Source organism: Ursus americanus, chromosome 14 (genome assembly GCF_024610735.1).
Source record: "Ursus americanus isolate L20-20 chromosome 14, mUrsAme1.1.p, whole genome shotgun sequence".
In the NCBI taxonomy this organism is placed as follows: Eukaryota; Metazoa; Chordata; class Mammalia; order Carnivora; family Ursidae; genus Ursus; species Ursus americanus.
The window spans coordinates 18,834,791-18,861,139 of NC_142140.1; the positions used below are offsets into that span (position 1 = coordinate 18,834,791).

The window sequence follows — 26,349 nt, forward strand, 5'->3', positions numbered from 1 at the left end:
AGGGTCAAAAATACTCAAGAGATACCGAGAACCTGCAAGGAGCCGCGACAAATCACAGGGAGACAGGAAAAGAAAGTACAACGTACTGTACGTCTGAAAAAATTCTAAGTCAGATCTAGTTATAGCAAAGAAGGAAAATAAAATAGCCAAAGCAAAGTTTTGGAAAGCAAACTGACTAACTAGCTCAGTCACAAGTATAAAGAGGCTTAATAAGATTTAGGAAAGTCTTGGGCCTAAAGAAAGATCACTGTACCTGGTCAATATGTTTTCATTCATAGGACTTCATTTTAGTAAGCTGCAAACCTTTTAAGTATCAAAATTGGTATTAAATGTTATTTTAGTACTACTAATTTTTATTTTCATATCAGCGTACAAACAAAATAAGAAATCTAAGATTTGCTGAATACCTGCTATTTCAAAAAACTCTGTGAAGTAAGTGTTGTTCACATTTTCAGCTGGGGAGTGAAAGACATAGAAGGCTTAGGTAACTAACTTGTTCCATCATGTCATTCACGTAGATTATAATGAAACTAGAATTTTCACCAAGACTGTCTTCTAAGCTAGGGTCAAACAGATTATAAGCACAGAGACAAGAGAGATACCCTGACAAATACACCTCCAAGAGCATCTTCACTGTACCATGGAGCCTCTCAATAAAGCTTTTCTCCCGCCCCCCCACCAAGTCACATCCGTAAGTAGTAACAAAAAAGCCCTACTTAAACTATCACATATATGGCACATTTTGAAAAAGCACTAGGGGCACTATTACTATTATTTTACATCATTACTAATTTTTTAAAAAGATTTTTATTTATTTGACAGAGATAGAGACAGCCAGCGAGAGGGGGAACACAAGCAGGGAGAGTGGGAGAGGAAGAAGCAGGCTCATAGCAGAGGAGCCTGATGTGGGGCTGGATCCCACAACGCCGGGATCACGCCCTGAGCCAAAGGCAGACGCTTAACCTCTGTGCCACCCAGGCGCCCCACATCATTACTAATTTGACACTTAACTATTTATCACATTCAGTCAATGATGTAATCTCTCAATAATATTCAATGTATTTGCTAGGAATGGACTTTGAGCTTGGGTTACAGAAATGCCTATTACACAAGGTAGATAGATTCTACACAAGCAGTGCCAAACCCAGGCAGCCTGATAATACAAACAGGACTGCTGTAGGTGAAACCAGAGAAAGCAAAGACGAGCAATGTAAAGGCCTAGCAAAAATGAAGGTCTAAAATATATTCCTCAGATCCACTGGGTATTTTTAAAGTAAAATGCTTTCACAGACATATGTATTAAACAACAGCCAACATTCTCCTCTTCAACTGTCTATACTGTTTCAGTCACTGAATACATTTAAGGGTTCTGTGTTTTGTTTTGTTTTTGCTATTGATACTGAAACTTGATTTTGGTATAGAAAGACAGATATAGGCAGAAGGATGCAGACAGACACACACACACTTTCGCTCACAAACTCCCATATCATTAAAGTAAAAGAGCTACAGTCCACAAAACAGAAGGAAAGCACAGTAAATTCTGGATCATGAAACCCTAACTTTTTACTAATAAGATGTTTTGAAGCAACATGAAGTTTTCGACAGACTTCCAGTAACAGTCCATAAGCATTATGAACTGATGCATTCATCAATCAGCAGGCACAAAGAGATCTCTGGATGTAGATAAAAACCACAGGTGTGTATACAGCTGACACTAAGAATGGCATTCTGTGAACCTCTCTGTGGCTCTGATGAATAAAGTGGTAACAATGACTGGTCTTTCTTACCCAAGTATACACAATGCGATTCTCCATTTTCTTTTCTTTTTTGGTCTCCAAACCAGTCACCTCTACAACATACTCCCAACAGTTAACATCTTTCACCATCAGCATTTTAACATCAACCACTATCACTGCACACCATTCTCCACTCTTTATCACTATTGCTGCAATACCACCCCCAGGTAACTACTGCCACAACACAGACTCCTGTAAGCTTTTCAAGCTGGAGGAACCTTGGAGATTATCTACTACAAGCTCCTCATTTAGTATCTGAGCATTTAGTAAACTGAGCATTTAAGTGATTTAAACAATGCGAAATACGGGGCACCTGGGTGGCTCACTCGTTAAGCGGCTGCCTTCAGCCCAGGGTGTGATCCTAGGGTCCTGGGATCAAGCCCCACATCAGGCTCCTCCACTGGGAGCCTGCTTCTTCCTCTCCCACTCCCCCTGCTTGTGTTCCCTCTCTCGCTGGATGTCTGTCTGTCAAATAAATAAATAAAATCTTAAAAAAAAAAAAAAGGCGAAATAAAATAAGTAGTTACAGCAGCTTCCATTTAGAGGGTGGGGATGAGAGGGGGTTGTCAATGTGTGCCAGTCACTGTATTAAGCACTTTAGATGTATAAGGAGGAAATTAAAGCACAGAAAACTCAGCCTTGGTCACAGAGTAAGTGGTAAAGGTAGGAATTCAAACCCAGGTCTTGTGTTCTCCTGCCTCAAACCAGAGCTCTTTCCCACATAAAGTATATTTCAGACTTGTTTCTTAAACCAAATTCACTGTTTATACCCAACATATAGACAATTCTAATTTTCACTCCAAATTGTAATATTTATAACTACATCCTTCCATTTACTTGAGTCCTCAGAAAAGCTGAGGCAACTATATGTATAAACCCCATTTTCCAGTGAAGAAACAAGCTCACAAATAATGTGCCCAAATTCACACAGAGAAGTCGCCAAGCTAAATTCAAAATTCAAGCCATGCTCCTTCCAAGAATGATATTACCACATGCTAACTCTCATGAAATTATGGGACTAGCCAACTACTAGTAAAAATCTGGACTGAACATAGAAAATATGAGCTCACCTGCACACCAAAGAGATTAAAAATTTGAACTCTACTCAGAAAACAAAGTTAGCAAAGTTTCCAATGCATTAATCAATAGATTTTCTGCAGTATACATGACATATCAGGTTTATACCATGATATGAAGAAACAAATGAAAACGACTACAATTTTCTTCATGTTCATACCTTAATCACTGCAGTTACTGGAACATTTGAAACAAAAGTGCATCCACATAACTAATATTTAATGAAAATCGACCATGCTTTCTCCGCATACCACTGCGATGGTCATACAGGACAGGACTTTAGGTGGCACACAGAAAATTCGTATTAAGTACATATTTTAGTATTTATAGATTTTAAAGTGACTTAGAAAGATGTAGCTAATGCAACAAATCTGTGGTTTCAGATCTTCTTTCTCACAAGGAGAAAAAATTAACATAGTGACTATATTTCTGTGGAGGGGTAAAATGAAGGCTTAACTTCTACAATATTTTTCTATTTTGGGGAGCCTGGGTGGCACAGTGGTTAAGCGTCTGCCTTCGGCTCAGGGCGTGATCCCGGCGTTCTGGGATCGAGCCCCACATCAGGCTCTTTCGTTGTGAGCCTGCTTCTTCCTCTCCCACTCCCCCTGCTTGTGTTCCTTCTCTCGCTGGCTGTCTCTATCTCTGTCAAATAAATAAATAAAATCTTAAAAAAAAATTTTTTTTCTATTTTGAAAAAATCTGGAAAAAAAGCCAAACTAGGGAAGAGTATTAAATAATTATATTGATGTTACAAGGATGTGGCAAATATTATGATGGCAGTATAGGAGACTTGATTTTTTTTTTTTTTAATTTTGGGGGGAGAGAGAGAGAGAGAATGGTTGAGTGAGCACACATAAGCAGGAGGGGCAGCGGGAGGGAATCCCAAGCAGAGCCCCAACTCAGATCATGATCTGAGCAGAAACCAAGAGACAGCTGCTCAAACAACTGTGCCACCCAGGAGTCCCGGGAGACTGACATTTTACAAACCATGTTCAGTAAATACTACTTTGACACAACAAAATTCCCTCAAGAAACCCATAGAAGGGGGCACCTGGCTGGCTCAGCGGGTGGAGCGTGCTACTCTTGATCTCAGCGTTGTGAGCTCAAGCCCCACGTTGGCTGTAGAGGTTACTTAAAAATAAAATCTTAAAAAAAAAAAAAAGGACTTTGGTGCGCCTGGGTGGCACAGCGGTTAAGCGTCTGCCTTCGGCTCAGGGCGTGATCCCGGCGTTATGGGATCGAGCCCCACATCAGGCTCCTCCGCTATGAGCCTGCTTCTTCCTCTCCCACTCCCCCTGCTTGTGTTCCCTCTCTCGCTGGCTGTCTCTTTCTCTGTCAAATAAATAAATAAAAAATCTTAAAAAAAAAAAAAAAGAAAAAGAAACCCACAGAAGAAGGATCTAACAGCCTCATTCACTTAAGGAGATTTTATTTACAACAATGAGGTCTCAGCTGTTGATAACTACTTTTAAGTAACCTAACTTTTATTTTCTTACTGTTATGTCAAAATTGTTCAACACAAAGAACTTGAAACTGCAGGGGGCGGGTAGGGGGGTGGGGACAAAGCTGACTCAATATAAACACTGTCAACACAATAACTACTATTTATTGAGCATTTACTGTTTACCAAGCGATGTGCTAAGTTTTCCATGTACTAAGTACTTATACTATGAGATACTATTATTATTTCTATTTTATAGATGAGGAAATTAACAAGTTTTCATAAGAAGTATAATTATGAGAGGGTGACAGTGGTACTATAGCTTTCTTTCTCTCCAAAACCCCAAATATCAGACATAACTAGACAGCAAAACAAAAAACCAATGAACAAAAACATTTACAATAAAACTACCTGAAAAAACAAAACACCACAAAAACCAGCTGAGAAGGTAGCGAACCTCACAAATCCCAAAGAATAGAAGGTTAAGAAAAGTGACAGTCAGATGACCTGTGTACCTTATCAGGTTCTAAACAACAGAAAGTAGAAGTTATTGTGCACCTGAAGGGCCTTGGAATCAAAGAACCACGAAACCGTGAACAAGCATTCACTAGAAATCATGACGGGTCAATCTGAGAACAGCAACTGGAACTGAACGGGTTTTGCCCACTCCACTAGTGAGTGAACAAAAGGAACCCAGTGTGAAAGCTGAAGGAGAGCAGCAGTCTTGCTCCAATAGGATCCTGAAAGTGACCCACCAGGGCTCCCATCCAGAGATGACCCCAGTATGTGGAGAAGGACAATAAAGATGAAGAAAAGATAGGGTCCAAATAAGAGTAGGAGTGAAAAAGAGAACCTGGAAATTTCAGAAAGCAAATTCCATGTTCTTAAACACTTTACAAAAAACAATGAGAGAGCTCTGTGAAATTAGAAAAGCTACTCTGAACCCTATTTCCTCCTCAAAGGTCAGGAAAACTAATTTCATGTAAAAATGTACAAGACAAAAACATCAACGTCAAAACGGGTACAAAGTAATTATAAGGGAAAAAAGTAAGGGGAACAAATATCCCTACAGACCATGAACGGAACCTAGAAAGACTTGTCCAAAACAAGTCAAAACTGTATGATACTATTTCAAAATGAGATAAAGACACTGAGAAAAATGATATAAGTTAAAATTAGAGAAACTCAGAAAATGAGTTTTAAAACACAATTTGGCAAATGATTAGAAATTTTAAGAATTACTTCAGGAAATAAACTAAACTAGTATATGAGAATGAAAGAACATAACAGATATCACAGTAAGAGTTCTTTAAGGAAATAAATTTTTAAAAATCAAAACAAAATTTAAAATTTCACCTTGAAGACACTTATCAAGAGAATGAAAAGAAAAGCCATGAAGTTGTAGCAAGGACTTGTAAATCCTATGTCAGATAAAGGTCTTGTATATGTAACATATAAAGAACTCTCAAAAACCAATAAGAAAACAACTCAATTTTTAAATGGACAAAGACTCGAAGAACCAGTTTACCAAAGATACAGGAATAGCAAATAAACACATGAAAAGATGCTCAACATGATTAGTCATTAGGGAAATACAAATTAAAACCACTTTGCAATATGTGCCTAATAGAATGACTATAGCAAAAAAGAAGGACCATACTAAATGTTGAAAAGGATGTGGAGAACCTTAACTCACTTCCCATTAATACTGGTGGGAATGCAAACTGGTGCAATCACTCTAGAAAACAGTCTGGCAGTTTCTCAGGAAGTAAAACATACACCTACCATATGATCCAGCCACTCCACCCCTAGGTTTTTATACAAGAAAAAAGAATGTATATGTCCATACAAAGATTTGTACACAAATGTTCATAGCAGCTTTTTTGATAACAGAAAAAAAACAAAAATAATCCAATTGTCCATCAACAGGTGAATGTATAAAAAAAACCTGTAGGATGTCCATATAATGAATACTACTCAGAAATAAAAAGGAATGAACTGCTGATATCCAAACATGGATCTCAATTATGCTGAGTAAAAGAAGCCAAAGAATACAAACTGTATGATTCCATTTATATAAAATTCTAGAACAAGCAAACTAAAGTGATGAAAAGAGTTATCTTTAGTTGCCTGAGGGGAGAGGAGCACACCCAGAGAAGGAAGATTACAAAAGGGCATGGGGAAACTTCTGGGAATAATGAATGGATATGTTCACAATCCTGAGTGTGGTCAAAGTTTGAGTACAGATGTCAAAATTTAGCAAATTACGTATTTTCAATAAATGAAGTTTACTGTACCTCAACAAAGCTGTTTTTTTAAAAAACAGGAATAAGGAAAAAGAATTCAGGACAAAATAAATACTGAAGATGCACAAAGATGGTTGACATAGGAATACAAGGAGTCCCTGAAAAAGAAAACCAAAGGAAATAATTTTATTTCCTGAAATTAAAAAAAAGATAAGAGGGGCGCCTGGGTGGTATAGCAGTTAAGCGTCTGCCTTCGGCTCAGGGCGTGATCCCGGCGTTATGGGATCGAGCCCCACATCAGGCTCCTCTGCTATGAGCCTGCTTCCTCCTCTCCCACTCCCCCTGCTTGTGTTCCCTCTCTCGCTGGCTGTCTCTATCTCTGTCGAATAAATAAATAAAATCTTAAAAAAAAAAAAAAAAGATAAGAAAAATCTGAAAATACATATTGAAAAAGCACACCACATACCTGAGTATACTGACCCAAAATGCCCAACACTAAAACAAAAGTCCAGAAAAATTACTGCACTCAACAGAAAAAAATTCCTTGGGAATCTAGGCAAGAAGAGTATGTGGCTTTTAAAAAGGTAAAGAAAATTAGATTATCATCTGATTTGTGACAGGAACTCTGAGTTTGGGGAAACAATGGAATTAACATATTTAAGCTACTCAAGGGCAAAAACTGAGAATCAAAGATTTCCAAAATGACCTACAAGAATAAAGGACACTAACTGTTAATAATATATAAAAACTCAGGAAATGTTCCCATGAGCTCTGCCAAAAGACTCTAGTAGAAAATGAACTTCAGACAACCAACCTGATTAGAGATACTGACCTAAGGACTAGCGGTGAGCATTTGACACAGAGCTACTATAAAAGTAAGAGTAAATGATGGTTAAAAGAGACTTCTGAGCTATATGCTCAGATAACTTAGTACAACTACTTTTCTTAAATGGGGACTACAAATTGGGAGAGTATATGAACAATTCTGATGTTCTTAGTAATTACACTGGTGATGTTGGTATTATTAGACTTTTCCCGTGTCCTTGAGAACCAGAATTGTTGGGGTGGAAGAAGTAAAACACTGTAGTCCTGATTTTGAATTGGAAGCATCAGTATGAATCACTTAGTATTTTATTAGTTCTGTCCACTGAAGAGGTTAGAAACAATTACTAACTCAGTAATATAAGCATCTTTCGTCTCCAGGTTGTAGTCTTTAAACACCACTTCCCACTAAAAGACACAGCTTCTTGAGATATGTCTGATTCTAGGTCTGAGCAGGACTGAGCTTAGACCATATTCTAATACCACAAACTATGGATACTATCAAAGGCTACTAAGAATCAAGTCAAAAGGACTCTGGAATCAAATGAAAGAGGCTCCCACAGACCAAACGTGGGACAGTATGACCATCAAAAAGAGTAACTGCAACTAAAACTTACCAAATGTTTAAATCCACAACTGAAACCTATCAAATGTTCAAAATCATGACTGAAATTCACCCCATGTTTCTTTTTATTCAGCACATAATATACACTTGGCATTAAGTTACAAACTGTTACCTTCAGTAAAGCATCCTTTAAGGAAATGTCCCATTTTCAGGACAAAGTAACCTTTTCAACATAAAAATAATTTTTTGAAGCAGCCAAAACCAACAAATTTGGGGATTGTTTTAGACAGATAATCTCTGTCTTCATTACGGTTTAGTATGCCAGGTCTTAGCATCTTTCCCAACTTCCTACATTAGATGTTTACAGGTAATTTTTAAAAGACCAAAAAGGAAAACTGCTCCAGTACTCTTTAAAATTTTCCTACAACCTCCTGCTCAGTAAAAACCTATACTATAATTTTAAAATCTCTCTAAAGCTAAAAACACAAGTGTCAAATTGGGCTTTTTTAATGAAAAATAAATAGCCTAGGCTGTCACTGATTTTCATCCATAAACAAAGTCCATATAGCTCTTCTGTAAATGATTTCCTGCTATAATGTATCAATGAAAACAAAAACTATGGAATTCTTATCTCAAGAAATCCATCCATCCTAAAACACCAAAGAGATCTGATCTGCTGTTCTTTTCATTTTATTAAAATCTCAGAAGTTAGACAAAGCTCAGTTTAACCATAAATGGATGACAGAAACTTTGCAAATTTCAGAATCAAAAGGCATGCTCATGTCGATTAAAAAAAAAGATTAAAGCTAAATGTGTAAATGACAAATTTAAAAATACTTTCCAAATTTTATAAAGAATCTAACACCACCATTTTAATACAAAATACTTGAATAAATGTAAAAAAACGTGGGGGGGGGGCCTGGAAAGGGGATGGCAGAACTTAAGTCCTCTATCAAGACAAAGTAATTGTCCACAAAAATCAGGTTAAATTTCCCTAGCCACATGGTGATCCAGTCTGACAGGATATTAAGAAGTTTTCTTTCAGAAGTTTTCAACTATTTACAGCCAACGTAGTTTATCAAAAGAGAAGACACTTTGTACAGACCTGATAAGGAGAAGAGGTTTTAAGTATTTATCTCCAAATAGTTTGATATAATCTTGTGTATCAAAACTCTGAAAGTAAAAGCTTCTCCTCTTGATATTGTAGGGAGAGAAGTTTGGACCAACTAACAATTTGAAAGAAATAGAGGCAATCTAAGAATTTATGATTTAGGGATAATTTATTTTTGAAAGCTGGCAACTAGTCATTTTTAAGCTTATCTACATAAATACCAGTTAGTTATGTTGCATCAATTTTTAAAATCAAGATGTTCTAAGAGAGACTATAATTCAGAGGCAAATAGAGCTTTTTCTCCTAAAGGGTTCCACTTTTTAAGTGGAATAAATAAAAATATCACAGACACATTCTTAAGTTGACTGGTAATTTTAATAAAGCACTACGGAGACTCAGCTTATCTACGTGACTACTAAATCAGAGGGTCTTTTTTCCTTTCTAAAATTAGCCTAGTTATTAGAAGGCTACATATATTACAACCACAAGAGAATCTTGTGAGAAATGAACATCTGCTAATAAAGCCCAAGAAAGTATACATCACTTGCTGAAGCTTACACTCATAGTAGGCCTCAAAAAGAATTTTAAAAATAGACAGACCTAGGGGAGCCAAAAGAAAGCTTATTTAGTAACACTGCACCCAAAGAACCCTTTCTCCTTCTACTCCCCACCCCCTACAAAAAAAAAAAGAGTACAAAGGAAGTCACCAAATCTGCACTGCTTTCTACAAATTAACTTAGTGATGACAAAAACAACTCCTGCAACACAAACTACACACACAATGAACTGGAACGGTACTTACAAAAACAGTCCTAACTTCACAGTGTAAGTTTCACATTCACAACATTTGGAAACAAGCCTAATAAAATCCTGAGCATATGTAACAAGTTAGCTATCCTAGAAAGTTTACAGGACAGTCAAAACTGTAGCATCTGGAATTTGTCAGATAATCACCCTAAGTCCTCAGGAGAATAAATAGAAGTGACACTTCAAACACCCACATATATAAATATGACAACAAAGGTTGGATACAGAACAATATGAGAAAATACCACCAACAAAAAAAAAATTAAGACATAATCAAAGCCACAAAATTCTGGAAATAAGCCTGCTAGGGCCAAAAGGGTCATAACGGGATAGCCATTCTTTTCTCTAGCTCTTCAGACTAATAAATTCTAAATCTACAAAAGCACAGATATAAAGAAAACTTTAACAAACTTTTAACGCTCATTACAGAGTATGCATAAGGGAAATAAAGCATATGCGCTCAGTAAATGCTTCAAATAAGTGGAGCTTATACAGCTGTACAAAGATTATTCAATTCTTCTGAAATACACTTCTTTCCCTCTCCTAAGCAATTCTGAATGATACCTGGGAACATAACAAGGAATACATGTTTTCAACTCACATTGTCTCTCCAGTCTTGGCTACATGACAAAGAAACTGATCCAGGACAGGACAGACTTCCTTTTTTCCCCTCTTCTCAAAATCTAAATAAGGGAAGAAAGAAAAATTATCAGTATTTTCAAAGTCCATCAACCATTTCCAGCGCACTATAAAAACAGACTTTTCTCCCAGTTCTTCCTCAAATATTAAGCAGTTTAAAAAAAAAAAAAGCCTCTTAACCAAATATCCACCTCCGACTCTCAAAGTTCTACTTCCAACACTGGTCTCTTCACGTTGTAACAAGAATCCTCCTGAAGGGGGCACTCAACTTCTCCACAAATCATCCTTAATGCAGTGTTTCTCAAAGTGTGGTCCGGGGGAACACCAACATCAGATTTATCTGGGACACCAGTTAAAATACAAATCCCAGGCCTCAACCCCCGTAAATTGCTTATCTAGGGAAAGTTCATAAATCTGCGTGTTAAGAAACTGAAGCTACCTCACGTAGCCGTTTCCAAATAATTTTGGATGTCAATGCATAATTGTGAAAACGCTGAAATCACACGCTATTCTGAGTTTGAGAACCACCGTTCTCAAGCCTGTTGCGTGGAAGGAGACCACCTTAGAATTAGGGCGCGTGGAGGAATGACTTCAGAAGCTCTGTAAAAGACTTCCTGAGACACTTTAAAGTTGCTCTGCCGCCCTCTCCCCCACCCCCCCCCCCACCTTCTACTTTTTCTTTCACCCCGACGCCTGGCGTGCGGGGGCCTGACGGAAAACGTAGCCTACCCGTAAGGGGGCTGCGGGCCCACGACCTCTCCCTGGAGAGGTGGGCGAGAGGCTGGGGCCCCTACCAGAGCTTCCCCGGCTCCCCTCCCCCAGCCCAGACGCCGGCAGCCGACACAAAGCCCAGAGCGGGCGGGAGGGAGCTGCCCACAGGGCTCCCCGCCCCTGGGGAGGTGGGAGGGGGATGGGAGCCGGGGAAGCGCCCCCCCCACCCCCGCTCCAGCCCGGCCCGGCCCTTCGGAGCCCCCTTCCCAGAAAGAGAGGAGAGGGGGCCGCGGAGGGTGAGGAGGAAGGGAGAGGGGGCAGCTACCCCCACCTTTCAGCGCCTCCTGCAGCCTCTCGACGTCCATGGCTTCCCGGAGTCCCTCGCAGCCTCCGCCTCCCTCCGCGGGTCTCCCGGGGACCGGAACGCCTCCCCCCACCCCCCCGACGCCCTCCCCCTCCCTCGCACACACTCCGGCACGCAGGCGACCGGGGGGGGCACCGAAGGGAGCCGGGGGAAGCGAGCGAGAGAGCGAGACCGAGAGAGCGAGCACCTCCCCGAGCCGCTACCACCAGCCCTCCAACATGGCGCCCGGCACGTCACCGCGCGCACGCTCCCCGCCGCCGTCCTCGCGCCCGCCGCGCGCCCCGACCCGGAGCCCGAGAGCGCGTGCGCGGCAGAGGCGTGCCCCCTGGGCAGTGCCGGAGACCCGGCAGGCGCCGGTCGCCCCGCCTTCTTGTTGGCGTTGGCCCCCGGCTTGCCTGCGCTGTACTGCAAGCGGAATGGACGCGGCCGGGGGTGGGGGTGGGGGTGGGGGTGGGGGTGGGGGGGGTGGGGGGGGCGGCAGCAAGCCTACTCCCCAGATTGAGTCCTTGCCATTTGCTAGCTGTGTGATGTTGATCAATTTACTGAGCCTCTCTCTGAGCCTTACTTTCCCGGTCCGTGCAATGAAGGCACTAGTATCGACCACCCTGTACAGTTGCTGGGAGAATTAAGTGAGTGTGTACACACAGCCACAGAGTACGCATAAAAAAACCCACTCAGTGTGATTAATAATCCTACCAAGAATACCTCCGTGCCTGAACCCAACACTCATCACTGACCTAGCTTGAAGAGAAGCGATACATACAAGAAAGATTAAAAATTTAGGGATTGGAACCACCTGGATTCAAAGCGCAATTCGACTACTCCTGTGTGACCCTGGACTAGTTATTTAAACTGACAGAGCTTCGGTTTCTTCACCTACAAAATGAGGGATTGTAAAACGCCCCCGAGGCTTGACTGAAATGCTGAATATGAAGCATTTAGCACGGTGCCTAGAACCTGTAAACACTCGGTTAACGTGGCTGCTGTTTTTATCGTCATCATGATTTGGATTGTGTTACATAAGCACCCAGGAAGTTAGGGCGGGACCTCAGAAGTCCTCTCCAACCCTGACATTCGCAAATGGGAAAGCTGAGGTGTGGAAAGTTAGCCTGGCAAAACGGCACCAGAACCCAGAACATCTGGCTTCCAGCCAGCGTGCTCATTCTTATTATCTTCTCTTGTCCCTGAGCTTTTCAGGGAAAAGATAGCGAATTGTTCCACCTCGTCTTCTGAAAGCCTAGCACAAAGCCAGGAAAGGAAGGAAGGAGAAGAGGGAAGGAGGGCGGGAGGAAAGAAGGCTATTTTTGACTTGCGTTAGAAGGTGCGAATTTGGACACAGCGCTTCCAACCGCTGACCCTCTTAAAGATAATGGCTCTGACCCTGACCCTGGGTGGCAGATGTAGGCAAAAGCTCCCCAAACCCAAAATGCTTCCCATTTTGCCATCAGAGAACCAGTCCCTAGTATCTTTAGACCCTTTCATTGTTCAGAGCATCCAGTTAAATAGCCTTGCAGAGGGACGCATGATAAACACTTACCATGCACTGCTTTTAGTTTATCATGGTCCCTTCTAGTCTGCAGGGGCCTATTCTGTAGATAGCAAAGCCGAGCCCTTCTCTCTGCCACTCTGTCCTCTGTTTAGGCAGGTCTGTTTTTTGTAAGACCTGTGTGAGACCGCATAGTTACTACTAGCCATGTGTGGGTATTTACGTTTTAATTAATTTTTTTTTTAATTTAAAATTTGGTTCTCGAGTTTTTCAATAAAATTCATTTCTCAGTCACACTAGCCACATTTCAAGAGCTGAAGAGACCCATGTGACTATTGTACTGTCAGACACAGATCAAGAAAATCCCATTATCAAGGTGCCTGGGTGGCTCAGTCAGTTAAGCGGCTGACTCTTGATTTTGGCTCAGGGCATGATCTCGGGGTGGTGAGATAGAGCCCTGGGTGGTAGGGCTCTGTGCTCAGCAGGGAGTCTGCTTGAGATGCTATCCCTCTCCCTTTGTGCCTCCCCCTGAGCACATGCGGGTGTGCTCTCTTTCTCTCTCCTTCCCTCTCTCTCTCTCCCTCTCTCTCTCTCAAATAAATAAATAAATACATAAATAAATAAATTAACCTTTTTAAAAAAATAAAAGAAAATCCCATTATCACAAAAAGTTCTCTTGGTTAGAGAACATACCATGCTAATTTCTTCCATCTTGCTTTGCCCATTTTCATCAGCTGTTCCCCTCACTTGGAATGCCTTGACTTCAAAATGCTGGAGAAAGTCTATGATAGGAGGCAAAGTACACAAAACAGTGACAGGCTAAGGGAATCAGGGTAAGTGTCCCAGGAGAAATTAGTGTTTAAGCTAAGACCTGAATCATGAGAGGAAGGTAGCTAAGTGAAGTGGAGACGAAAAGCTTGAAAACAGAAGCCATTGTTGCACAGGCTTTGAAACGAGAAAGAACTGGATGGTTTCTGAAGAGTCATAGGAAATTCAGTCTGCCCCAAATTGAGAGTGCAAGGGCAGAAGAGGCAAGACACGAGGTTGAAGCATTACTTCCTTTGGTTCATTCCTTCCTTCTTCCTTGGAATTCTCCTCTTGCCAATGTGCATCCCAGTCTCCGTGATTGCTAGAGGCTCCTACGAATACTAATTCCACTGGAGGAAAACAGAACACAAATGTGACAGTCATTTGCCCCCGGTAATCCTTGCCTCCTGGAATTGATGCCCTCCTGTAGTCTCCTCCCACACTGAATCAGAGTTGGTCAGGGTGACCAACAAAAGCACAGTGGAAGGGATGGCATTTGACTTCTGAAGCCAGGCCTTAGGAAGTGCTGTGGTTTCTGCCTCACTGTAGTGGAAGCCAGCTTCCATGTCAGAGCACTGGAGCAGCCCTGTGAAGAGGCCCCAAAGTAGAACTGAGGCCTTCAATGTGGGTACACCAGCCCCAGGAAACCCTTCGAATGACAGCAGCCCTAGCTGGCATCCAGACCACAGCCTTATGAGGGATCCCAAGCCAGAGCTCCGGATCTAAGTCGCTTCTCAATTCCTGATCCACAGAAACTACGGAAGATGAAAAATGTCTATAATTGTTCTCAGCTTCTAAATTCTGAGATAATTGTTACACAGCAATAGATAACTAATGTAAGAAATGAAAATATTAATAGTAATAGCTAACATTTATTCAGTATTTTCTATGTGTCTAGTATTCTTCTAAGCACTTTACAAAAATGTCTAATTTTATCCTTGCAAATATCCTATGAGGCTAGTGATATTACCCCCACATATAGGAGAGAAAACAGGTATGAGAGGTGAACCAACTTGCCCAAGTTCACACAACTAACTACACAGGCAGGTGACTGACCCATGATTCAAATCAAGAGTCACTGCAGAGCCTTTGAAATTTTTCTTGTCCTCAAGAAGGTTGCAAACTACCTAGAGAGATAAGATGTGGGCACAGACTCTGAGGCAAAGTAGAAGGCAAGTATGCAAATCAGGTGGTCAAAGGCCTGTGAAATTTCCTCCAGGCAAGGATGGAAGTTGACTTTTAGAAGGGCCTCACTTAAAGGTTGTAAAAGATTAGCACCAATAGGGAAGAAGCCTCCAGGCAGAGGGAGTGGTATTAACCAAGCCAACAGTCCTGAAGGGCCTCCTAGGTACTGGGGGAAATGATGGACCTTGAACAAACAAGAACCTGCAGGAAGACTGGCCCATTGCTCTGAGCGCATCCAGGAGAGAAAAAGCTGGAGCTTAAGAAGACAGATACACAGTAGGAAGTGGAAGAAGGAGAGAGAGAAATGGGAGAGAGAAAACACCTGTAACTATATCAGAGAAAATGTGCAAGGATGTTCTTATAACCCCAGAGAGAATTACTGGAGTTTGTCCATCCCTCTGAGATGAGTCTGTGGGAAGGGAGGAGAACAGGGGATTGTAGAAAATTCTAGAAAAACCACACCACATCTACAAGGGCTGGAGAACAGGGAATAGGCAAAGTTAAAATACCACAGTTAAAAGCCGCGGAGGCTTTTTGCTTTTCATGGCCTTTTATTCATGCTTTTTAGTCCTTATTTATATATCACGGTGGATACCAAGATGAAGCTGAGGCAGGAAAGTGGACAAATGAAGGTGAATACAATTTTCTAAATAGGTAAGAGGGTAGCTTCACATATCATCAGGGTTAACTTTTTTCCAGACATTTTCAAGAGCTAACAGTTTTTTATTGGTCTGCTCGGAAAGACCCTTGGTTGTTTTCTCCAGCACCAAGACGAGTGTGATTGCTGACCCCAGCCGTGTTGGTCTGAAGAGTGCCGGGAGGAGAGGAGTAAGGACTGCCTAGGTGGATGACTTAATTAAGGAGGGTTGTGATAATGAGAGTTCGCCTCAAATTGTGTGAAAGAAAAGGGGAATTTATTAGGAGAGAAGGGTATTCCATGGGATCCAGGACTCTCATCAAACCCATTAGCCATTCTCTTCTTAAGCTTTACACATCTTTCTCTCTCCCTCTCTCTCTGAATCAGTGTTTACTGTTCACAAAAAGATGCCCTCATTTCCACAAGGACTTGCTGAGATAACTGACCAGTATCTCTCAGTCACAACCCGACTTGGACCAAGTGCCCACTCAGCTGTGGCCTGGAACGCAGGGTCTCCCGGTGTAAACCTGAAGGCTTTGACCATGAATGTGGGGCAGCAGGACCAGGGAATGGAGAATTCCCAGAGAAGTAGGGGGTGTGGTGACCAGAGACCCCCAGAGATGACTACAACAAGGGGCCCGATTGTCCCTAACCTAATTTACACAGGAGGCAGGATGGTGCCCTCTGGAGCCCAAGCCAATGAATAATCTGAAAGTTCATCCTGATTGTGGGTGTTGTTTAAAAACACAATCGTGGGGCGCCTGGGTGGCACAGCGGTTAAGTGTCTGCCTTCGGCTCAGGGCGTGATCCTGGCGTTATTGGATCGAGCCCCACATCAGGCTCCTCTGCTGGGAGCCTGCTTCTTCCTCTCCCACTCCCCCTGCTTGTGTTCCCTCTCTCACTGGCTGTCTATCTCTGTCAAATAAATAAAATCTTTAAAAAAAAAAAAAAACAATCGCATCATCCTTTATGAGAGTACAGTCTTCCAGTGCCGGCAAGAAATTGCATGTCTCTCTCTCCCTCAGGCAGGGCTAGATAGGTACTAATCAATTCTTGCTATCGAAGTCCACTTTTTAGCCTAGTCTCTCCCTCCCCCTCTCTCTCATACATTATATGTATATATACTGTGATGATTAATTTTGCATGTCAACTTGTCCGAGCCACAGAGTGCCCAGGTACCCAGTCAAACATTATTCTGGGTGTTTCTGGATGAGAGTAACATTTAAACTGGTAGACTAAGTAGAGCAGACTGCCCTCCCTAATGTGAGTGGGACTCATCCAATCAGTTGAAAGTCTGAATAGAACAAAAAGCTAACACCTCCCTCCCACCCACCCCACCAAGAGAAAACTCTTCATGCCCAGTGGTTTTCTAACTGGGTCATTGGCTTTCTTCCTGCCTTTGGATTCAAGCTGAAACGCTGACTCTTCCTGGGTCTCAGGTCTACTGGCCTTTGGACTAGAACTACACCACTGGCTCTCCTGGACCTTCAGACTAGACTCACACTGGAATTAAACTATTGGCTCTCCTGGGTCTCCAGCTTGCAGACTGACCCTGCAGATCTTGGTGCTTTCCGACCTCCAGAATCACCAATTATTGTAAACCAACTCCTTATAATAAATGAACACACACACACACACACACACACACACACACACCCTATTGGTTTTGTTTCTCCACAGAACCTTGACTAATGCATATACACATACAATATTCAATAACTGAACATGATAAAATTGAATGGTATACTGCTTCAAAGTAAAGGGTCTAACATCAAACAGATCTGGGTTTAACTTCTGGCTTATCACTTCCTAGCTGAGGGAACTCTGGTAAATGATTAATATCAAAATGCCCCACCTTCCTCATCTGCAAATTGGAGATGGCGGTAATCCCTCGCTCAGAGCTCTGCCGTGAGATTTAAGCAAGTGATCTGACTCAGTCAACATGAGCTAATGTTGTTACTTAGGGTAAGAATGACAAAAATAGTACTTCTGACTTTGTTTCCTTTTTAAAAAAATCATTTCAAACTCCACAAATAAGTTGCAAATACAACAGAAAGAACATTTTCTTAAAAACACTTGAGAGTAAGTTGTCAAACACATTCTTCCAAGCTCCTGAAATGCGGGTCCTGCAAGGGCCTTCTGCCGCCTAACCACAGTCAAGATCAAGAGGTTAGCGTTGATAGATGATCTCCATTCGATCCCCAGACCCTATGTAAGTTGTACCAATTGGCCCACTATGTCTTTTCTGGGAGAAGGATCCAGTCCTGGAGCACATGTTACATTCAGTGGGTAGGTCTCTTTAGCCTCCTTCAGCCTGAGGGAGTTCCTCAGTCTTTCCTTGGCTTCCATTACCTTGACCCTGTTGAAGATTATAATTGTGGACTATCCCGCATTTGGGGTTTGTGTGATATTTCCTCATGATTCGGTTCAGGTGATGCATCTGGGGCAGGAATGTCACAGAAGGGATGTCGTTCTTCTCGTTCCATCCTAGTAGGTGGCCCACAATTTCAATTTGTCTCCTTACTGATGAGGTTCACTTGGGTCATGTGATTCAGGTAGTACCCGCCAGATTTCTCCTCTGTGAGGTGAACCCGCCAGATTTCTCCTCTGTGAGGTGAACCCACCAGATTTCTCCTCTTTTCCCCTTTGCGACTGTGTTAGTTTACTATGGCTGCTGTAAGAAGTTACCACAAACTGGGTAGCTTATAATAGCAGAAATATATTTCCTCACATTTTGAAGGCCAGGAACCTGCGATCAAGGTGTCAGTGAGATTGCACCCCCCCTGGAGCTCTCTGGGAGAAACCACTCTTTACCTCTTCGGGCCTCTGCTGACTGTTGGCACTCCCTGACACGTGGCTGCCTGCATCAGTCCAAACTTTGCCTCCGTGGTCACTTGCTTCTTCATCGTTCTGGCAAATCTCCCTTGACGTTACTCTTGAAAGGACACTAGTTATTGGATATCGGGCCCACCTAGCTAATCCAGGATGATGTCCTCCGCTCCAGATTCTTAAGTTACATCTTCGAAGACCCTTTTCCCCAATAAGGTAACAATCACAGGTTCCAGAGATTAGGACATGATGTTGGGGGCTACCATTCAGCCCACTATAGTAATTTAAAGTGCTTTGTGGCAAGGGACTTTGAAACTTGGTAAATATCCCATATCTCATCAAACTTTCACTCTTCAGTTTTCATATCCATTGATGTTTCTTGGTTGAATTAAATATTACTATGATCGTTGCCAAATGGTGGTTTTCTAACTCCATCATTCCTTTTACATTTCTAAGTTGGCAATATAACCTAAGGAAAGCATCATCTCACATATATTCATTTTTTAAATTTATATTAGTTTGGACTCATGGATTCCTATTCAGTGGGTCATGATTCATTACTATCATTATTTATTTTAATACCTAAATTGTTCTAGACTTGGCCATTAGGGCCTTCATCCAGCTGGCTTCTGCCTCCTTTTGACATGGGCCTATCAACCTTGGAGCACATCTTCATTTTCTGGTACAAGACATCATTCCAGGCTCATCTGGCATCTTCCCTTCCTCAGCCCTGGAATTAGTCATTTCTTCAAGTCCTAATTTCCTTTAGTGGAGAATGCTATGTAGGAGTTTGGATGGGATTGCTAAGGTGTTCCTTGCCATTAATATGTTATTGCTCCCAGACCCTATTGGCAGACAGAGCTAGAGAATATAGGCATGTATTCATACACATAAACACCCACGAATACATTTATTTCTATATCTATCTATATAAACATATATTTGGAACCAAGAGTTCACGGCTTCTAATTCCAATCCAACACGGGGGGATTCATTCTAGTTTTTTCCCTTTCCATATGTACAAGGCTCCAACAGTAAAAAACCTGCTGCCATTATCCTCAATATATTTATTTATTAGATCAATCTTCCTGGTTACCAACTTGTTACCATTGCCAGTCCCTTTAACTGTGGCCTTCTTACCTCTCTGGGCTCTGATACCCTGCACCAGGCTACCTTCCGCCACTCCCCTGTGGATTCCTGCTTCCTTTGGCCACACTTAACTGGCTTGAGAGTGAATTATTTGGGAAGGAAAGATAAAAATTATTAGTATTTATAATAAAAATAATAATAGTAACTTTTAATTCCTCAAATAGTTGATAATGTGTCATAAAGCAATTCAAAGAATCCAGGACAAGTAGAAGTCTCTCCTCCACCCCGTACCCACCACAGCTGTAGGAAGTGTAGTGAGTTTGCTGTAAGTCTTTCCAGATGTTTATTAGGTGTTTACAAGTCTCACCTGTATCATTACAGCAGCCTCCAACAGCTCTCCTGCCTTCTATCCTGATTTCAACACAGCAGCCAGGATCCCTTTAACAAGATCAGATCATGTCACACCTCTGCTCAAAGTAACCCTCACTGGACTGAGAGTAAAAGCCACCGTCCCTACAGTGGGCCACTCTGCCACTCTACAGCCCTCGTCTCCTACCACTGCTCTCAAGCCCTTCTTCAAGCTGTTCCAGCCTCACTGGCCTCCAGGATATACCCTCAACCTGTGGGTACGCTCCCTACTTAGGATGATGCCTTTGCTTTTCTTGGATTTGGCTATTTTCTGGCTTGTCACAAGGTATGTCACATTTGCAATTGCCTGATCACATGTGGATTTTATAGTGTTACCACTTGCCGGGGGCAGAGTAGGTAGGGTGGGGAAGGGATCAGCCTCTACCAGCAAGTCTATCAGACTTTACCAGCAAAGTCACAGGCTTGCAACCTAAAGCTGACCCAAGGAAATTCTCAGACCTGAATATTTCCTGAGTGTGTATGTTACACCAGGAACCCGTCTGTGGACATAGCCTTGAACAAGGAAGATGGGATCCTTGTCCTCATGAATCTTACAGTCTAGTAGGACGGACAGTTGTAAAGGAAGTAGACAACTACATAAAAGCCCAGGTGTTGCAGATTGTAGGAAGCACTATGAAGGAAATCAACAGGATAATATGGTGTGAGGGCCATGTGGGCAGGCCCGTCTGGATGGGAAATCAGAAAAGGTGTCTCTGGAGAGGTGACATTTGGGTTGAGAACTAAGCCATGTTGGGGAAGAATTGGGGAAATGAGAGACAAGGCTTTGAGAAAAGAAAGGAAATGGTGTATTTTAGAAACCTGAAAGAGGGCTGGAGCATCGTGGGTGAGTGGAGAACAGAGCACGGGCAGCGAGGGGGACACTGGACACTGTGGGTCTTCCTGAGACATCCTACTCAGTTCGGTTCTTATCTTTAGGGCGATAGACAGTGGAATGTTTCAAGCAAGGAAATGTCATGATTCAGTTTATCTTTGTCAAAATCACCATGTTTTCTTGTCCAGTCTTCTTTTCTAGGAGCCCTGAGTGGCATACTCTTTTTTCAGTGGTGTCCTAGTTCCTGTCATTTCCTCTAGCATCCTAAAATCTACTACTGAAGACATGCCACCTAGACCTGTTGTTCTCGAAACTTAGAGTGAGTTAGAATTACTAGGATAGCTTGATAAAAAATAGGGACTCTGGGTCTTGAGCACAGAGGTTCTGACGTAGCAGGCCTGGGGTGGGAGTAGGAATCCCCATTTTAGCAAATTCCTAAGTCAGTGGTTCTCAAACTGCAGCCTGCAGAACTCCCTGGAGGGCTTAGTAAAAACACAGGTGTCAGGGCCTCCCTCCTGAAACTTCTGAGGCAGATCTGGAGTGGGGCCCAAGTTTGATATTTCTAACAACTTCCCAGGTAATACTGATGCTACTCGTTCGGGAACGACACTATCAGAACTACTGCCCAAGTGGATTCTAATAAAGTGATCTCTGGGACCACACTTTGAGAAACACAGGCCCAGGGACTAAAGCTAATCTTACCAGTGTGCTGTAAAGGTCTTTGGTAGTATCTGCCCAGCCGATCTTTTCAGTCTCGTCTTGTTCCACCCACTCTCTGCTCTGGGACACCCACTGGCTCTTTCCTTCTAACCACTCCTGAAATTTGCTGTGACTGTACACACTTCTAAGCCTTTGCATGTGCTGTTCTTTCTCCTTGCAACACTCTTCCCCTAATCATTCCCTTAAGACTCTGTTCAGGGGCGCCTGGGTGGCTCAGTTGATTAAGCATCCAACTCTTGGTTTTGGCTCAGGTCATGATCTCATGGTCATGGGATCTAGCCCGACGTCAGACTCTGTGCTCAGCAGAGAGTCTGCTTCAGATTCTCTCTCCCTCTCCCTCCTCCTCCTCTCTCTCTCTCAAATAAATAAATAAAATCTTAAAAAAAAAAAAAGACTGCTCAAATGTTATCCCCTTCTGTGTTCAGTAGCCCCCCAACTCTACGTTAGATGTTAATTGCTTCTTTCATTGGCTTGCCTAGTATTTCGTATACATCTCTAACATAGAGATTTGAAAACGTTTTTGACAAAGACCTGAAGTAAAAAATTCATCTTATTTTATTTTATTCTTAAAGATTTTATTTATTTAGGGAGAGGGAGAAGCAGAATCCGCACTGAGCAGGGAGGCTGACTTGGGGCTTAATCCCAGCACCCTGGGATCATGAGCTGAGCTGAAGGCAGACACTTAACCAACTTAGCAACCCAGGCACCCCCAAAAATTCATTTTATATTGCAACCCAATAAGCTTATACTGATATAAGAAATTAAAATACGATTTTGTAAAACAATATTTATCTTAATATGTACTCTGATATTCTATTTCATTTTTTAAAAACGCTAGCTAGCTGTGACTTTAAAAATTGCTGTGATATGAACACAGAGCTCCAGTAAACTTTTCTCCTATCACATTGTAATTTCATATTTATCTCCCCAATTAAAATGTAATCTATTTGGGGGCACCTGAGTGGCTCAGTCAGTTGGGCATCTGACACTTGTTCTCAACTCAGGTCTTGAGCTCAGGTATCAATCTCAAGGGTCATGAGTTCAGGCCCTGCGTTGGGCTCTACACTGGGCATGGAGCCAACTTAAAAAAAAAGGAATCTATTTGAAGTTTGGGGTTGTATTTTATTTATCATGTGTCTCCAAAGCCGGCTAATGACTTTAGCACTTAATAGATCTCAATAAATATTAATTGAATGAATGAATGAATGAATGAATACAAAGGCCTATTGCCTTTAATTGTCCTTATCCAATATTGATCCAATCATTAATATCTAGCTAAACACAAGTCAGTAGGATCAATTGGTGAATCAACAGAATACATACGGGAATTAATGAATGTCAATGCTTATGTCTTGCCATATACATAAAAGTTAACTAAAAATGGATCATATATCCTCACATTGCTGAGAGAGAAATCACGTCTCTCGAGTTTTTTTGTTTTTTGGGGGGGATTTTATTTATTTATTTGACAGAGAGAGAGTACAAGAGAGCATGAGCAGGGAGAGCAGGAGAGGGAGAGGGAGAAGCAGGCTCTCCACTAAGCAGGGAGTCCGATGCGGGGCTCCATCCCAGGATGCCAGCATCATGACCTGAGCCCAAGGCAAACACTTAACCGACTGAGCCACTCAGGTGTCCCTGTAATTCTTTTTTTATAAGGGCATTAATCTACCCTCATGACTTAATGACCTTTCAAATGACACACCTACTAATACCATCACATTGGGGTTAGGATTGCAACATATGAATTTTGGAGGGACACAAATATTCAGTCCCTGCAGTATAAAATCTAAAACTATAAAATGTTTGGATGAAAATGCAGGAGAAAATCTTTGCAACTTGGGATAGGCAATCACTTCTTAAAACACAAAGCATAAAACAGAAAAAGAAAAAGTTGACATATTGGACTTGACCAATATAGAAACTTTTGCTCTTGGAAAATGCATTAATGGAGCACCATTAATACACCAAAAAGGCAAATCACAGACGAAGAAAAAATATTTGCAACATGTGTATCGAAGGACTTCTATCCAGACTATGTAAAGACTACCCAAATTCAGTAGTAAGACATTAACAACCCATTTAAAAAAAAAATGGGCAAGAGGTTTAACACTGAGCCATGAAGACATATGAATGTCAAATGAACACATGAGATGACACTCAACCTCATTAGTCACTAGGAAAATGCAACTTAAAATCACAATAAGGTATCACTTCATACTCACTAAATTGGCTAATATTAAAAAGACTGTCCACACAATCCTGGCAAGGATGTGGAGCAACTGGAACTGCTAGTGGGAATGTAAAAGGTACACCAGTTTGGGAAACAGGTTAGCAATTCCTTGAAAAGTTCAACATACACCTACTGTACTACTCACCTGTATCATTCCTAATTTTTGCCCAAGAGAAATTTTAAAAATGCCCAAAAACTTGTTCATGAATGTCCATAACAGCTTTATTTGTAAAGTACAAAACTGAGGACAAGCAAATCCATCAACAGGAGAATGAACAAACATATTAGGGTTAATCCATAGAAAGAAATATTCCTCAATAGTAAAAAGGAATGAACTATTGATACATGCAACAATGTGGGTTAATCTCAACTATGCTGACTGGAAGAAGTCAAGCAAAAAGAACACATATTGTATGACTTCATTTATATGAAGTCCAAGAACCTGCAAACTCATGTACAGTAATGGGAAGGAGATCAATGGTTAGCCATAGATGGGGATAGAGGATGGCAGAGATCAAAAAGGGTATGAAGAGATTATTAGACTCTCAGAGACTAGTAGAGACTATTAGAGGTGATAGAAATGTTTGTTACCTTGGTTTCAAGTGAGCATACGTAAGTTACAACCAATCAAATTGCACCTTTAAATATGAATAGTTTGTGGTATTTCTGTTATTACCAGAACAAAGTTGTTCAAAAATATTAATGACTAGCTAAATATAAGTCATAAATGCAACAAATGAAATAAAAACCCAAGTCCAAAATACAGCATATTTAAAATGCATACCTTAGAAAAAGGAAATAAGGGATAATATAACTCAAAGTATTTGGGAATCTTTGGAGATCAATAAAATAAATCACCTAACTGTGTTTATTTATAATATAATTGAAAAAAATAGCCATGTTATACACTGGAGTGTAAATGTTATACAGCTTGAATATATAAAATAATAATAGCTAATAAAATCCGGTGATGGGAGAAAAGTCAATAGGTGGATGTCTAAGAATGCTAATTCCCAAATATTTTTTGCAGGGCCTGGGGGGTTAATTAAAATTTTCCTAAGTGCAAGCAGAGATGAAGAAGACAAAGGGGAAGAAGAAGAAAAAGAAGAAGGAGGAGGGACAGGGAAAAGGGGGGAGAGAGAGAAAGAGAGAGAGAGGGAGGGGGTGAGAGTGGGGGAAGGAGAATTATTTTCATAGTAAGATCATAGATATTAAATTTAATTTTTTACTGACGTGAAAAAAATGTATCAGTTGCAGATGATGAAACAAAGATTTGAATACAAGTGGTTTATCTGGGGCTAAATCCAAGGAAACCCTGGTAGAAGAGTAGAAAGTGAGACAGTAAAGGGAAGCCAGTAAAGAATGTATTATCAAGGGAGTTACTACTCTGTGAGTGGTTTGAGCTCTCTCTCGCAGTGGAGAATTCTGGGACAGACAACCGAGAGTTATCCAGCCTAAGAGGAGAGGGAGCTGGGGTATGTATCCACCAATTCCAATCAATCCAACACATCAGCCTCTCATGTGTTCATTTCCAACACTTCCTGCCCGCCCACAGGTGAGCAGAGCAGGCTGCAGTGGAAAAAGAGCTTTCAGCCACGAAGACACAGGGGCTGGAAATTCGATCTCAAGCTGGCATGCGTAGAAATAATGTGTGTTAAGGGAATGGGGGGGTTATGCTGTACTGGTCATCCATTACATGCCAGACACTGTGGGATCTAAACAGACAGATGGCAACCTTGAGAAGTTGAAATTTCCACTCACTTGAACACAGTCTCTCAGTTTTATGTTAACTCTCCTCTGCACCACGATGCACATGCAAACACTAGCCAAGTTTTATAAACACCTCTCAAGTTGTAAACACTTAATATGCCAAAGCTGGTATCAGCCCTTTTATTTTTCCTTTAACTCTGTATGCTTGCAATCATTGCTAATAACAATAATTTAGATGCCGGAGAACTCAACTTCCTAGTATGACATTTAGACTCACTTTGTCACTAGATCCAAAGTAGCAATTCTAAAAGAAGGAGTGCTATTATTTTGATAAGCTCTAAATTCTCAGTAAAGAGACAGGCACAGATATTCCCAGGAGTCTCTTTATAGTCATAGCCTAGAAGATACATCTATACTCATGATTTTGACTGTCACCTCTGAGAGTCTATGTGGACGGTGGAGCAGAGGGATGGTGATAAAACACTCTTGTTCAGCAGTTTATGAGAATGCACCCCCCACCCCATCATCCATTCCTACTAGTTGGTGAATTGTTTCTGGTATGAGAGCTTTATTTGGTTAATAGTGGTTCTCAATGAGGGGGGAAAAAGATATATTAACAGTTGTTTTAAAACATACACCAGGGGAACAATTTTCTTGATGTCTTGACCCAGGTTGACAATACCATTTTTCAGTTGGACATGGAGACAATGTATTTTTCCAAAGATGGAATGATTCTATTGGAATGACATGAAAATTTTATGGCTGGAATCCTAGAAGGATGTGTGGTTTTCAATAAAATATTAATGAAAAAAAGCACTGTTAAAATGATACATTTCC

General features: G+C 41.4%; 1 protein-coding gene across 1 annotated transcript in view; it reads right to left on the reverse strand.

The window, feature by feature from the left end:
* The window catches only part of PPP4R2 (protein phosphatase 4 regulatory subunit 2), a 53,238-nt gene extending 41,419 nt beyond the window's left edge, over positions 1 to 11,819 (reverse strand). Inside the window, exons 1-2 of the mRNA XM_045808100.2 lie at positions 11,547 to 11,819; positions 10,467 to 10,548 (exon numbers count right to left, since the gene is read on the reverse strand). Of these exons, the coding sequence (XP_045664056.1) occupies positions 10,467 to 10,548; positions 11,547 to 11,580 (116 nt within the window). The 5' untranslated portion in view covers positions 11,581 to 11,819. The remainder of the gene's footprint in view (positions 1 to 10,466; positions 10,549 to 11,546) is intronic.
* Positions 11,820 to 26,349: the final 14,530 nt, after the last annotated feature.